Source organism: Haliotis rufescens, unplaced genomic scaffold (assembly GCF_023055435.1).
Source record: "Haliotis rufescens isolate VD_foot unplaced genomic scaffold, xgHalRufe1.0.p SCAF_12, whole genome shotgun sequence".
Lineage (NCBI taxonomy): Eukaryota > Metazoa > Mollusca > Gastropoda > Lepetellida > Haliotidae > Haliotis > Haliotis rufescens.
In genome coordinates, this window is record NW_025963802.1 from 34,955,996 (window position 1) to 34,972,109 (window position 16,114).

The 16,114-nt window shown below is 42.2% G+C and overlaps 1 protein-coding gene across 1 annotated transcript; it reads left to right on the plus strand.

The window, feature by feature from the left end:
* The first annotated feature begins 11,252 nt into the window (after positions 1–11,252).
* LOC124125103 (acanthoscurrin-1-like) lies at positions 11,253–13,640 on the plus strand. Its single transcript, XM_046488432.1, has 3 exons — positions 11,253–11,307; positions 12,021–12,578; positions 13,520–13,640. Exons 1-3 carry the CDS (start codon positions 11,253–11,255, stop codon positions 13,531–13,533), a joined length of 627 nt encoding a protein of 208 aa, XP_046344388.1. The 3' UTR covers positions 13,534–13,640.
* Positions 13,641–16,114: the final 2,474 nt, after the last annotated feature.

The window sequence follows — 16,114 nt, forward strand, 5'->3', positions numbered from 1 at the left end:
CAAACAGTTCATTTTCAAAATAAATTCCATCACGTTGTCCAAGCCGTCTGTGTATTGCTTTGAAAATGTCAATGCGTGTATCCTCCACACTTTGGATATCGTAGGCCGTCTTCCTTGCTGTGAGAACTGTTCAGTGCTTCAATGACCCTGCTCGGGCTGCCCATTGTTTGTTGATTGCCTGGACGCTGGGTCAGTCAGCAGTGACAATACTTGTGTAAATTCGCCTTCACATTTGTTTACATTTTGGACTCTTGATTTTAAGCAAAACGCTCAATAATGTTCATGATTCACTCACATATACCAATTCCGGGTTGCTTCAAGGTCACATTACATTATTTTTGCACAATATCATCTCATAATTAACGCGATTGTGACGGAGCATTCTTTTCAGCGACATGCTATTCAGGCGCATGCGCATCCTGCTATGATCTACACTAACACCCAATGTGAATACGTACCAATATACATGTTGCACTCAATGTGTTAAATCTGATACATTTAGGCAATTTCTAAAATGTCTAAATATTTTAGTCATTTTACAAATTAAGTGACAAATCTGTTCATTGTCCATTGACACGCTGACTGATTATACACATTGTCTGAAACATAATGTTCTGTGTTGACAACCGGGCTGTGCACATGTAACACTTTAAAAAGCCACGATGCATACTGGCATCCAGGGTGTACATGTGCCACTATATATAGCTACGTTGTATACTGACATCCTGGGTGTACATATGTCACTATATATAGCTACGTTGTATACTGACATCCTGGGTGTTCATGTACCACTATATATAGCTACGTTGTATACTGACACCCAGGGTGTACACCTTTCACTACATATAGCTACATTATATACTATCATTCTGGGTGTACATGTACCACTATATAAAATTCTAGGTGTACATGTGACAGTATATATAGCTACGTTGAAAACTGACATCTTGGATGTGCATGTGTCACTATATATAGCTACGTTGTGTACTCCCATCCTGGGAGTGCATGTGTCGCTATATATAGCTACGTTGTAAAATAACATCCTGGGTGTGTATGCGTCACTATATATAGCTACATTGTATAATGACATCCTGGGTGTACATGTGTCACTTTATATAGCTACATTGTATAATGACATCCTGGGTGTACATGTGTCACTATAAACAGTTATTTTATATACTAACATCCTGGCTGTGCAGGTGTCACCAGGTAAACCTATTTCATATACTGACATACTACATATAGCTACGTTGTATACTGACATCCTATGTGTACATGTGTCACTTTATATAGCTACGTTGTATAATGCCACCCTGGGTCTACATGTGTCACTATATATAGCTACGTTGTATACTGACATCCTAGGTTTACATGTGTCACTATATATAGCTACGTTGTATACTGACATCCTGTGTATACATGTGTCACTCATATAGCTACGTTGTATACTGATATCCTGCGTGTACATGTGTCACTATGTATAACTCTGTTGTATACTGACATCCTGTGTATACATATGTACATCTACCACTACATATAGCCACGCTGTATACTGAATTTCCCTGTATATTTGTACCACTATATACAGCTAAGTTGTATAATGACATCCTGGGTCTACATGTGTCACTATATATAGCTATGTTGTATACTGACATCCTGTGTGTACATTATCACTATATATATCTACGATGTATACTGACATCCTGTGTGTACATATGCCACTACATACAGCTACGTTCTTACTGACATCGTAGGTGTACATGTGTCACTATGCATAGCTACGTTGCATACTGACATCCTGGGAGTGCATGTGTCACTATATATAGCTACGTTGTAAAATAACATCCTGGGTGTACATGTGTCACTATATATAGCTACGTTGTATTCTGACATCCTAGGTGTACATGTGTCACTTTATATAGCTAAGTTGTATATTGACATCCTGGACGTACATGTGTCAATATGTATAGCTACGTTGTATACTAACAACCTGGGTGTGCATGTGTCACCATAGATAGCTACGCTGTATACTAACATCCCGGGTGTACCTGTGTCACTATATATAGCTACGTTCTATACTAACATCTTCGGTCTACATGTATCACTATATATAGCTACGTTGTATACTGACATCTTAGGTGTGCATATGTCACTATTTATAGTTACGTTGTGTACTGACATTCTTGGTGTGCATGTATTACTATATATAACTGCGTTGTAAACTGACTTCCTGGTTGTGCATGTATCACTATGTATAGCTGCACTACTGCCTTGAAGTTTATTCCCCTTACACGCATGGGAAACGCGTTACGCAACCCGTGTGCACCCCGTTGGTCACTCGAACCCGTCCGCCACGCGTGTGATACCCGTGTGCAACGCGTGACACACTCATTAGAGGGAGAACAAACCTTTGTCCAAAGTAGGATCCATGTCTAGCTGAACCTGGACGTTCTCTAGAGTTTATTTCCTCCAAGTTTCAGGCCATAGGCCCATAGAACATACATGATATCAATAAAGTGTATGCATAAATACATGAAATTAATATAATACATAAATAATGTATCAGTGAATTGTGAGTGACTCGCGTAATCTAAAAGCGTGGTAGATATATTTAGCAAGTTGTGTAATAGTGTATTTACATTTAGAAGACATAAGATTTACAAATTTTTCATATGATGGATTAGTGTGAAAATATGTATCAATAAAATGTAAACGTAATGTTGAATATGAAGTACAAATAAGGAGGAAATGATATTCATTTTCAATGTAGTTGTAGTCCAATTTTTGACATTGTGGGCAAAATCTTTTGTTTTCTTCTATATTGGTATGACGTCAAGTTTCGATCATAAGTTTATGGCAGCTGCATCGGAATCTTGTTAGGGTTTCCTTATAGATCTTCTTGTTTACTTCCTGAAGGTACATTTCTATTGTTAATACCGATTTGAAAGTTAAATATGTTTTAAGTTTTGATTTTTGAGATAGGTTTTCAGTTCAACGTTGTTGACCACAGTCCACGATACGTTGTTTGAATTGTGAAATGAATATTTGCGGATCTCCAACATCTTGAATTATCCAGGCGTAGCCAAATTCATACTTGAAAAGAATGTTTTTTATATATGTTGCCCATGATAAACGGCCAGCTTCATCTAATTTGTACATCATTAAATACGTTTGCTTCGGTAGACGATCAGTGTTCATAGAGATTAATTTTGTCCAATATTTAATACATTTACTAATATACAGTCAAGTCTCGTTAATCCGACACTCGTTAATCCGACAATCGGCTTTATCCGACACTAATGATGGGAACCGATTAAATCAGTGCTATTTAGTCCCGTTAATCCGACAGTCTCGCACTCCGACTCCGACACACATAATTTGCAACGAATTACCGAAATCACTCATTAATCAGCCTCGTTAATCCGACACAGTGATCAGCGTACTCCATGGTCATCTGCCCGCGAGTACACAGCCCCGTGTTTTGATGCGAGACGAGTCGGCGAGTAGCTGCATATTTCAAAGGTTGCAGAGATAAATTTGCTTTACAATAAACAATTACTGTTTAATTAAACAAAACAGGATTAATCACATGCCTTGATTACCTCAATCTCATTAAATCGGATACAAGTTCTCGCTACCACTGAGGACATCCCAATTTCAGATCACGTCAGATCGACCTTTCGCAAACTTTGACCGACCAATGAAATTACAAACAGGAGTCGACATTAGCCACTAAGAAAGCAGCTTTCTCAAGCATTGAGGCCCTTGTTTCAAATTGACGACTTCCATTCCATATGCTTTAAAAAGTATGTTGAATCAGTCAGTCATGTGTGCGTGTGTGTGTGGCTGCTTGTACTAGTCCGGGATGATGCCGATTTATAGTGCTAGCTCACTGAGATACCATGCCGTAGTTTAACACGAATGCCCTACTCAGACACAGTATACTGACTCCGAGCTGACCAGTCCTTGTTGACACAGTATGAGGAATTACTAATATTCAAGAGATGTTAGTTTGGTTAAAAGCACAAACGAACATACTGGTATGTTGTATGAACCGAAGCTCATGAACGCATCAAATGTGACATCATAGATCATTGACTCGAGATGCACCATTTGTCTCGTGCAGGATTAGCGTGTAAAGTTTGGAAATCACCTCCGGCACATCGTGATAAGATTAAAGACACTCTGTGGTACCACTTGACTGATTGTTAGTTTTGTCATTATGTGGTACACATTGGAAAGTTATCTTCTTGTGTGTGTCTTCGTTTCTCTGTGCGTTTCTGTATGTGTCTTAGTTTCTATGTGTGTGTCTTAGTTTCTCTGTGCGTGTCTGTGTGTGTCTTAAGTTATCTGTGTCTGTCTTAGTTTCTCTGTGTGTGTCTGTGTTGTTGTTTTTAGTGTTTCTCTGTGTGCCTGTGTGTGTCTTAGTTTCCCTCTGTGTTTCTGTGTGTGTCTGTGTGTGGCTTAGTTTCCCTATGTGTGTGCCTGTGTGTCTTTTTTTCTCTATATGTCTGTGTGTGTGTCTTAGTTTCTCTCTGTATGTCTGTGTTTCTCTTAGTGTCTTGGTGTGTCTTAGTTTCTCCCTGTGTTTCTGTGTGTGTCTGTGTGTGGCTTAGTTTCCACATGTGTTTCTGTGTGTGTCCTTGTTTTTCTCTGCATGTCTGTGTGTCTTAGTTTCTCTCTGTTTCTGTGTGTATCTGTGTGTATCTGTGTGTGTCTTAGTTTATCTGCGTGTGTCTTAGTTTCTCTCTGTGTGTCTGTGTGTGTCCTAGTTTCATCTCTGTGTATCTGTGTGTGTGTCTTAGTTTCTCTGTGTGTGCCTGTGTGTGTCTTAGTTTCTCTATATGTATCTGTGTGTGTCTTATTTTCTCTCTGTGTTTCTGTGTGTGTCTTAGTTTTTTCTGTGTGTGCCTGTGTGTGTCTTAGTGTCTCTCTGTGTTTCTGTGTGTGTCTTAGTTTCTCTCTGTGTTTCTGTGTGTGTCTTAGTTTTTTCTGTGTGTGCCTGTGTGTGTCTTAGTTTTTTCTGTGTGTGCCTGTGTGTAATATTTACACTGCACACCTGAACCATCATGATCTAGAGAGTCCTGGGGTCACGTCAACGTGACCTTGAACAGTATGTGCCATTCAGGAGATGACAATATGTCATATGAACTCTCTGATTACATCACTGTCAGCTGAATCTAGAGAATGCCCAAAGTTTAAACCACGGGTGTGACGTGGCACTGTTGAATCTCCATCATGTTTCGGAAGATTTACCAGCTACCTTACACTCGAGAGTGACAGACAGTGAGGTGTGGGCTTGGTGTGCTTTGTGTGGCTGTGTGACCACGGCGACGGACACACATAAACAACATTAGCAGTTAAAGGAGGATTAACAAGACCAACATTTACGGTTAAAGGTGTACTTGTGCAATTTGGATATAATATGGCGTACGAATTTAATATTGTGATCTAATTAATTAAATATATATTATTACAATTATAAATGAAAAAAATACAAATAAACAACTGACAACAGTACCCCTTGGGTTTTAGGATAACGGACAACTGCACCCCTTTGGTTTTAGGATAACGGACAACTGCACCCCTTGGGTTTTAGGATAACGGACAACTGCGACCCTTGGGTTTTAGGATAACGGACAACTGCGACCCTTGGATTTCACGATAACTGAAAACTGCGTCCTTTGGATTTCACGATAACTGACAACTACGACCCTTGGATTTCACAATAAGTGACAACTGCACCCCTTGGATTTCACGAAGATAAGCAAGTGGTAGGCAAGTGTACAAAGAACACAATACATGAGAACATAGAGAACATAACATGGGTACACAGAGGGCAATACATGGTACATAGAGGGCAAAACATGGTACATAGAGGGCAATACATGGTACATAGAGGGCAATACATGGTACATAGAGGGCAATTCATGGTACATAGAGGGCAATACATAAGAACACAGAGAACAATACATGGGTACACAGAGGGCAATACATGGTACATAGAGGGCAATACATGGTACATAGAGGGCAATACATGGGTACACAGAGGGCAATACATGGTACATAGAGAGCAATACATGGTACATAGAGGACAATCATTCGTACACAGAGGGCAATACATAAGAACACAGAGAACAATACATGGGTACACAGAGGGCAATACATGGTACATAGAGGACAATACATGGGTACACAGAGGGCAATACATGGTACATAGAGGACAATACATGGGTACACAGAGGGCAGTACATGGTACATAGAGGACAATACATGGTACATAGAGGACAATACATGGTACATAGAGGACAATACATGGTACATAGAGGGCAATACATGGTACATAGAGGGCAATACATGGTACATGGAGGGCAATACATGGTACATAGAGGGCAATACATAAGAACACAGAGAACAATACATGGGTACACAGAGGGCAATACATGGTACATAGAGGGCAATACATGGTACATAGAGGGCAATACATGGGTACACAGAGGGCAATACATGGTACATAGAGAGCAATACATGGTACATAGAGGACAATCATTCGTACACAGAGGGCAATACATAAGAACACAGAGAACAATACATGGGTACACAGAGGGCAATACATGGTACATAGAGGACAATACATGGGTACACAGAGGGCAATACATGGTACATAGAGGACAATACATGGGTACACAGAGGGCAGTACATGGTACATAGAGGACAATACATGGTACATAGAGGACAATACATGGTACATAGAGGACAATACATGGTACATAGAGGGCAATACATGGTACATAGAGGACAATACATGGGTACACAGAGGACAATACATGGTACACAGAGGGCAATACATGGTACATAGAGGACAATACATGGGTACATAGAGGACAATACATGGGTACAGAGAGGGCAATACATGGTACATAGAGGACAATACATGGGTACATAGAGGACAATACATGGGTACATAGAGGGCAATACATGGTACATAGAGGACAATACATGGCACATAGAGGGCAATACATGGGTACATAGAGGACAATACATGGGTACACAGAGGGCAATACATGGTACATAGAGGACAATACATGGTACATAGAGGACAATACATGGTATATAGTGGGCAGTACATGGTACATAGAGGACAATACATGGTACATAGAGGACAATACATGGTATATAGTGGGCAGTACATGGTACATAGAGGACAATACATGGGTACATAGAGGACAATACATGGTACATAGAGGGCAATACATGGTTCATAGAGGACAATACATGGTACATAGAGGACAATACATGGTATATAGTGGGCAGTACATGGTACATAGAGGACAATACATGGGTACACAGAGGACAATACATGGTACATAGAGGACAATACATGGTATATAGTGGGCAGTACATGGTACATAGAGGACAATACATGGTACATAGAGGACAATACATGGTACATAGAGGGCAATACATGGTACACAGAGGGCAATACATGGTACATAGAGGGCAATACATGGTACATAGAGGACAATACATGGTATATAGTGGGCAGTACATGGTACATAGAGGACAATACATGGGTACACAGAGGACAATACATGGTACATAGAGGACAATACATGGTATATAGTGGGCAGTACATGGTACATAGAGGACAATACATGGGTACACAGAGGACAATACATGGTACATAGAGGACAATACATGGTATATAGTGGGCAGTACATGGTACATAGAGGACAATACATGGTACATAGAGGACAATACATGGGTACATAGAGGACAATACATGGTATATAGTGGGCAATACATGGGTACACAGAGGACAATACATGGTACATAGAGGACAATACATGGGTACACAGAGGACAATACATGAGTACACAGAGGGCAATACATGGTACATAGAGGACAATACATGAGTACACAGAGGGCAATACATGGTACATAGAGGGCAATACATGGTACATAGAGGACAATACATGGGTACACAGAGGACAATACATGGTACATAGAGGACAATACATGGGTACACAGAGGACAATACATGGTATATAGTGGGCAGTACATGGTAACACAGAGGACAATACATGGTACACAGAGGGCAATACATGGTACATAGAGGACAATACATGGGTACATAGAGGACAATACATGGTACATAGAGGACAATACATGGTACATAGAGGACAATACATGGGTACATAGAGGACAATACATGGTATATAGTGGGCAATACATGGTACATAGAGGACAATACATGGTACATAGAGGACAATACATGGTACATAGAGGACAATACATGGGTACACAGAGGACAATACATGGTACATAGAGGGCAATACATGGGTACACAGAGGGCAGTACATGGTACATAGAGGACAATACATGGGTACACAGAGGGCAATACATGGTACATAGAGGACAATACATGGGTACACAGAGGGCAATGCATGGTACATAGAGAACATTACATGGGTACACAGAGGGCAATGCATGAGAACATAGAGAACATAGTTTTGGCATAATGGTGTATTCTAACGTCCATGATTGTAAATCTTCATCAAGGGGGATGTTTCATGTAGTTGCCATTGTACATAAAGACCACTTATTAAACAACTGTAATGTTGACATCTATTATGTTCGATTTTGTTTTCATTTTCATGTTCACTTTCTTTATTTATAGATATAAAACGTCAACGCCAGAGAATACCAGTCTCGATTATCCAACAAACCAGATTCCATTGAGCGTAAAACGCAAAATAGCAGTGACAATTATATGAGTGGATTACTCAAAATCAGTGCTGACACGAGGTAAACTATTATTTCCAACAGTATTCAGGAATTACGTCCCTACTATTTCCGTGACTATATTTCTATTGACTGTACATACATACATTCTGATTTTCAAAATACTGATTGATGGCTACAGTAAAGCCTTGTGCGGATATATCATCTTTGAATGTCAACCAGGTGATCACGAAATTCCGAGTTTTTATGTCCTTCGGACCTCACGCAAAACATGCGTCATGAGGGTTTAATTGCTGGGAAGGTCAACTGTCCATTGTCTTATTACGCCTCAATATTCAGACTTGTGTGACATACACACACCCCTCACCGCCACATTCCCCATCCCTTTACCGCCACGCCGCACCGCACCGCAACGCACCGCATCCCCCCGCACCGCACCGCACCGCACTAAATCACACAAACACACACACCGCACCGCAACGCACCGCACCGCACCGCACCTCACCGCACCGCACCGCACCGCACCGCACCACACCACACCACACCACACCACACCACACCACACCACACCACACCACACACACTACACCACACCACACCACACCACACCACACCACACCACACCACACACACTACACCACACCACACCACACCACACCACACCACACCACACCACACCACACCACACCACACACACTACACCACACCACACCACACCACACCACACCACACCGCACCGCACCGCACCGCACCGCACCGCACCGCACCACACACCACACCACACCACACCACACCACACAACACCATACCACACCACACCACACCACACCACACCACACCACACCACACCACACCACACCACACCACACACACTACACCATACCGCACCGCACCGCACCGCACCGCACCGCACCGCACCGCACCGCACCGCACCGCACCGCACCACACACCACACCACACCATACCACACTACACCATACCACACCACACCACACCACACCACACCACACCACACCACACCACACCACACCACACCACACCACACCACACACACTACACCACACCACACCACACCACACCACACCACACCACACCACACCACACCACACCACATCGCACCACACTAAGTCACACACACCACATCACACACACACCACACCACACCACATTAAATCATACTAAATCACACACACCACACCACACTAAATCACACTCACCACACCACACTAAATCACACACACCACACTAAGTCACACACACCACACCACACCACACCACACCACACACACACCACACTAAATCACACACACCACACAACACTAAACCACACAAACACGCCTCACCACACCACACTAAATCACACACACCACACCACACCACACCACACAAAATAACACACACCACACCGCACCACACTAAATCTCACTCACCACACCACACTAAATCACACACACCACACCACACCACACCACACCTCACTAAATCACACACACCACGCACACACCACACCACACCACACTAAATCACACACACCACACCACACCACACCACACCACACCACACTAAATCACACACACCGCACCACACCACACCACACCACACCACACCACACCACACCACACCACACCACACCACACCACACCACACCACACCACACTTAATCACGCACCACATCACACTAAATCACACACACCACACCACACCACACCACACCACACCACACTAATCACACCACACCACACCACACCCCACCGCACCGCACCGCACCGCACCACACCACACCGCACCGCACCGCACCGCACCGCACCGCACCACACCACATGTATCTTAACATATTTTTAGGATTCAACTACATTTGTGTAAAAATGCTCCAGTGAGCTTTCGCCATTAACGCATGAAATCACGTCTCAATAAATCGACTCACTTCATGTTAACCCAATGACTCAAAGGTATGTCTGGCAGTTGAAACCTCCGATTGTTTTATTTTCTCAAATTCGGCTCATATTACACTTTATGACAACAACAGTGACGTCATTATACCCGGGGCCGTACGCGTGGGGTAGCCTAGTGGTTAAAGCGTTCGCTCGTCATACCGAAGGCCCGTGCATGTACGTTTGTTTGTGTGGCTGCTTGTACTAGTCCGGCCTGATGCCGATTTATAGTGCTAGCCCACTGAGATACCATGCCGCAGTTTAACATGAATACCCCACTCAGACACAGTATACTGACTCCGAGCCGACATGTCGAGCGCCAAACAACAATTACAATCTTTTAACGTCTTTGGGTATGACGCGGCCGGGGATCGAACCCCGGACCTTCCGCTCTCTGGGCGGACGCTCTACCACTAGACTACGGAGGCGGTCACATTAAACTAAGACACCGTGACAAATACTGACATGATCAATGGTATACTTTACAACGCAGCTCACTCAATGAAGGCAGCCTATTTATGACTACTGTCACTGTTTATCATCCTATGTAGGCCACTAGATCAATTCACATAAACGATGACAGCCAACAAGATGAACCGTGTTTGTCTCAAGGATGACTTCTTGACCATCGGTCAGTTGATGAATGAACACTGTCCCCAGTGTTGTATAAATGCTGGGCTTCCAAGAATTCATCGTCAAACCACACAACTACCCCCGTAAGTATACACTTAACATCATTTTGTAGTCGTGTTTCAACTGTACATGGTCCAAAAGCTGTAAGTTGATATTTTTATATAAATGTTTAATTGTTTCGTTTATTCCTTGTTTAGAATGTTTAGTTTGTTTAGTATTTGTACATTGCTGCGTGATTAAAACCAAATTACAAAATTTATACATTTTTCGTGAATACTATAACATGAAGTTGGCGATAGGATTTTGAACAAACATCTGTAACACTCGTATTGAAAGCGAGACGTGGGATAGAACTTCATGCGTGCTGAAGGTCGCCAATGGCTACGTCATCGTGCTTGGAACTGTCCTTTGCTTCTCATATAGGCATTGACCAAACATGCATAGACTCGGTTCAGTCTTCATCTCAGTCTAATATGGAGTATGGAGATACTATCATTTGCAAACATTGACAATACTACTTTTAGTCAAGTTGTAGGATTGTTCATATATATAACGTTAACGCCAGAGAATAATGAGTCTCGGCTTCACTGGGTTTAAACGCAAAATTGTTGTGTAATTTAAGACACGACACAATGATCCTTTGTACTATAGGTTGTCAAAAAAAATGCCTGGAACATTTCGTTTACTCCAAAATATGTTTTTGTATACTAGCTTCCAAAATGGCCATCCAATCCACAGTCCTGCTCGTCCTCTGCTTCCTGGCAACAACCACGGCATATCTTCCCTTCTTGTCGAGGCGCTTCCCAATGCGCCTGCCTGTCCCGATGCGTCGTCTCATGCCTATGCATTATGGTGGAATTGGGGGCTACCCTGGAATGGGGATACCTCCAGTTTTAGGCGGCATCAACGCCTTGGGCGGTGGCGTCCTTGGCGGTGGCGGCCTTGGTGGTGGCGTCCTTGGTGGTGGCGTCCTTGGCGGTGGCGGCCTTGGTGGTGGCGTCCTTGGTGGTGGCGTCCTTGGCGGTGGCGGCCTTGGTGGTGGCGTCATTGGCGGTGGCGTCATTGGTGGTGGCGTCCTTGGCGGTGGCGGCCTTGGTGGTGGCGTCGTTGGCGGTGGTGTCATTGGTGGTGGCGTCCTTGGCGGCGGTGTCGGGGTTCCCGGAGTCATCAACGGCATTGGCGGTGACTTTAACGTTGTTGGGGGAGGCATTGGTCAAGGTCATTCTTCGGTGGTGTACTTGGGAGACGGGCCGGACACACCAGATCACTGTAAGTCTAAATGCTTGTCTACATCTAACCCGTGACCATGTCACACATCCATAATGCTTTGTTCATTTTTATCCGTTCAGGCAACTAAAGTTGTAAGCACAACATGTATAGTATCACTGATACGTGGTTTTCATTCAGCACTCCAGTCACATGTAGATGTTTGTGACATTAATCACGGGAATGCGTTATGGAAGTATAATGTGTAATGAACCGACGTTTTTACATGATTCCGTGTCTGACTAACCAAGCATACGAACAATGTCCCTTGTCGAGGTTCCATCAGTGATCGTCGGGAAGTAGGAGTTTCCGATTAATGGTATCCGAATTAATGGCGTTTCCGAATTAACCATGTTCCCCCGTTTTTGCTATATCGTCAGGTCAGGTTCTTCCGAAAGGTGTGTTACGGGTAATTTGATAACGAAGCGCGTAATGCTAAAGAAATAAACGAGTCAATGAAGTCGGAATTTATACCTGTATGTTTGGACATATATGTTAAACGCGAGGTTTCAAATTTCGTATTCCACTGTTAAAGAACCGGCACACTCGTATCTTTAAATGGTTTCATTAAAATATTTATGGGTTTAAGGCTTCAGTGTTTATATGTGTTTACATAGAGCCTAACGCCATTAAATCTTACCTTCTTAAAACGTGATAAATTAAAGATGAAAGTAATGCGTTCAAACACCAATTTGTCCTAGATCTTAGACAGCATGTTATGTTGCATATTTAGCTTCCTTATACCTCCTGGCAAGCCGTACTCTCAAGACAGACTCTGAAACTGCCAAGCCATCAAGGTGGTCTGACACGTGATCGCTACAGTTAAAATGGCAATGCGGTTTTAATATAAAACGTAGAAAAGGTTCATACTTCTTAAATTAAAAAAATATATATGTATCAGCCTGAATTAATACTTTAATCATAATCTGTTTTCGTTATTACAGATGTGATTGGTTGAACGGCTTCGAGAAGACAAAACTCCAAAGAGGGCATTAAAACTTCTCCTTCAAGACTCGAGGCTGAGCAGTTACTGTTATATTATAACAAAAAAAACTTGGGGTGAAACTCTGATATACAAGATGCAAAATGCATCGATTTTTCTGTTACCTAGAAACTAAAGACGTTGCAAATCTCGGTGTTTAAATGCAGCACGTGTTGTGTTATGTTGAAGTTGTTTTTGTTTCGTTCTGTATCAAGTGCCATCAACATGATGTAAAATAAATGGTATAAAGTCTTACTTTGTTAAACTATTATTTGTTTTATTGCCGTCTCTTGTGAAAGGATCAGTGCCGATGTTCCTTCCATGGCAGATTGTCTCTCAGTCACAGTCCTTACAAAACGAAAGTAACTGACAATGATGACACAATGTGGAAAACGAAATCGACCAGAAACTGTTCTCACTCTTGTAGCAACAGAAAACATATTATCACTTGACTTTATACTGCTGCATGTGTTGCGCTAATCACGGAACGTTGAAGACAGCCATCGAACGATACTCATGGACTGGAAGACAGGAAGTAACACGTGATCTAAATATGTCACAATCGATGGAATTCCCGGTGTTATAGCTACGACTTATGTGAAGAAATGTGTGACTTGTAACACATTACTTGTATTCACAAAGCAGACATTGCAGTGTCCATTAGTGTGTGTGTGTTTTTCTGTGCCTGTGTGTGACAGTGTATGTGTGTGAGTGCCTGTGTGTCTGCGTGTGTGTATCTGTGCCTGTGTGTGTATTTGTGCCTGAGTGCGTGTGTGAGGGTTTGCAGTGTGAGTGAGTGAGTGAGTGTGTGTGTGTGTGTGTGTGTGTGTGTGTGTGTGTGTGTGTGTGTGTGTGTGTGTGTGTGTGTGTGTGTGTGTGTGTGTGTGTGTGTGTGTGTGTGTGTGTGTGTGTGTGTGTGTGTGTATTCGTGCCTGTGTGTGTGTCAAGCCTCTGTATGGTTGTGAGGGAATATATATGTGTGAATGATAATGTGTGTATATATATTATATATACATGCCTGTGTGAATATGACTGTTTGTTACTAAGCAATGCGAAGTAGTAATGGGCACTGGGCAATCATATCACCAAATACTCAAAGCCAAAGGGATTGTTTTACACCAAATATGACATCATTAAAGTATGGACATACATATCTGTGGGAATTCCATCCTTAAATTCAAGTTTGTGAGGGTTCGTGTACGGACTGTCACTGGTAGTCCACTGGTGCTATTTATTGATATTTCACTTTATGTTATGTTGGGCATGTTTCAGCTACTGGTTTAAGAAACAAGTTGGACTGAGATTTACTCGAGAGCACCAAATATGTTCTCTCCTTTATCATGAAACTTAAGATAAATATCAACCAGGTAAACTGGTGTCTTTTGCAAGATTCGTTTTGCTTGTTTGGTTTTTAACGCCGCACTCAGCTATATTCCAGCTATATGACGGTGGTCTGTAAATAATCGAGTCTGGGCCAGACAATCCCGTGACTGACATCATGAGCATCGATCCAAATATTCGGAATACTTTGATTTTATAGATCTTTGGAATCCATGACATTAGAGGAATGGGCATGTCTTCATCAAGTAGTGGAGTTTACATCATGAGCCAAGTCCACGTCCAGCAACACTTACCTATAATTTAACAACCGGGATGAAATGGTGTTCATATAGAGAAATGAAATTGTTTGTGGTTCCTGAAATTTGTAATATTGTGGCACATTTGGGAAACTGATTTTTGTCTGAGTATGTTACTCATATTTTAGGTATCAATTCCCTTGTTTGCGAACTTTAACATTCAAGAACATGTGGTCTTTGTCTGATTTAGTCTGTTTCTGGTACGGAGTGTTTCTGGTTTGGCCAAACGTTTCAAAGTTAATATCAAGAACTACCCTCTCTAGTCGATATTGTGGGCTCTTGCTGTTCGAAGACATATCCATCTGAAAAGTGGTTGGAGCCGTTTAATTTCTTTCACTGACACAGAGTTATATATAGTCTTGTTCTTACTTTGCGCAGTCCCAATGGTTCATGGAGGAGAGGCATCAAATCTTCCAAATGAACGGCATCATTTGGCCTTCGTCCATTCTTGTGACCATGGCTACGTCGACGTCTTTGAGATACCGGAAACAGACTCAATACATTAACGTTGGCTGTTCGTTGGTTGTGAAGACTGCCAACATCTTTAATTTTGTCATTACATTCACATGGCATTGTAGTATACAACAGTTGAATCGAAAGATTTTCTCTGGACATTCTATAAGGTCGACTGCGTTTAAGGCCATTAGATGGACGGTATATGTTCTCTAATACCCTAACTTACATGCAGAGGATGGAGTTATTTTCAGAATTGAAACGTTGGGAGACACAAAGGCTTGATGAGTTACAAGGGAAAAATAATTAGGTTTTTTTTTTAATATTTGTATTACAAACAGGAGGGCAAAAGAAAGTATACACTTGAACAAACAATTGCAAACATTATCAAATCGTTCCTCGACTGAAAACAGTCACCGAAACAGTGCAAACTTTAGGTCCAACACACAGCTATTATACCCTTACGT

What these genes read in the sequence shown, in the direction of transcription:
- LOC124125103 (XM_046488432.1), top strand. Translation starts at nt 11,253, where the DNA reads ATGACAGCCAACAAGATGAACCGTGTTTGTCTCAAGGATGACTTCTTG. An exon ending in GGATGACTTCTTGACCATCG is followed by an intron (nt 11,308 to 12,020) that starts GTCAGTTGATGA and finishes TTTGTATACTAG; the next exon opens with CTTCCAAAATGGCCATCCAA.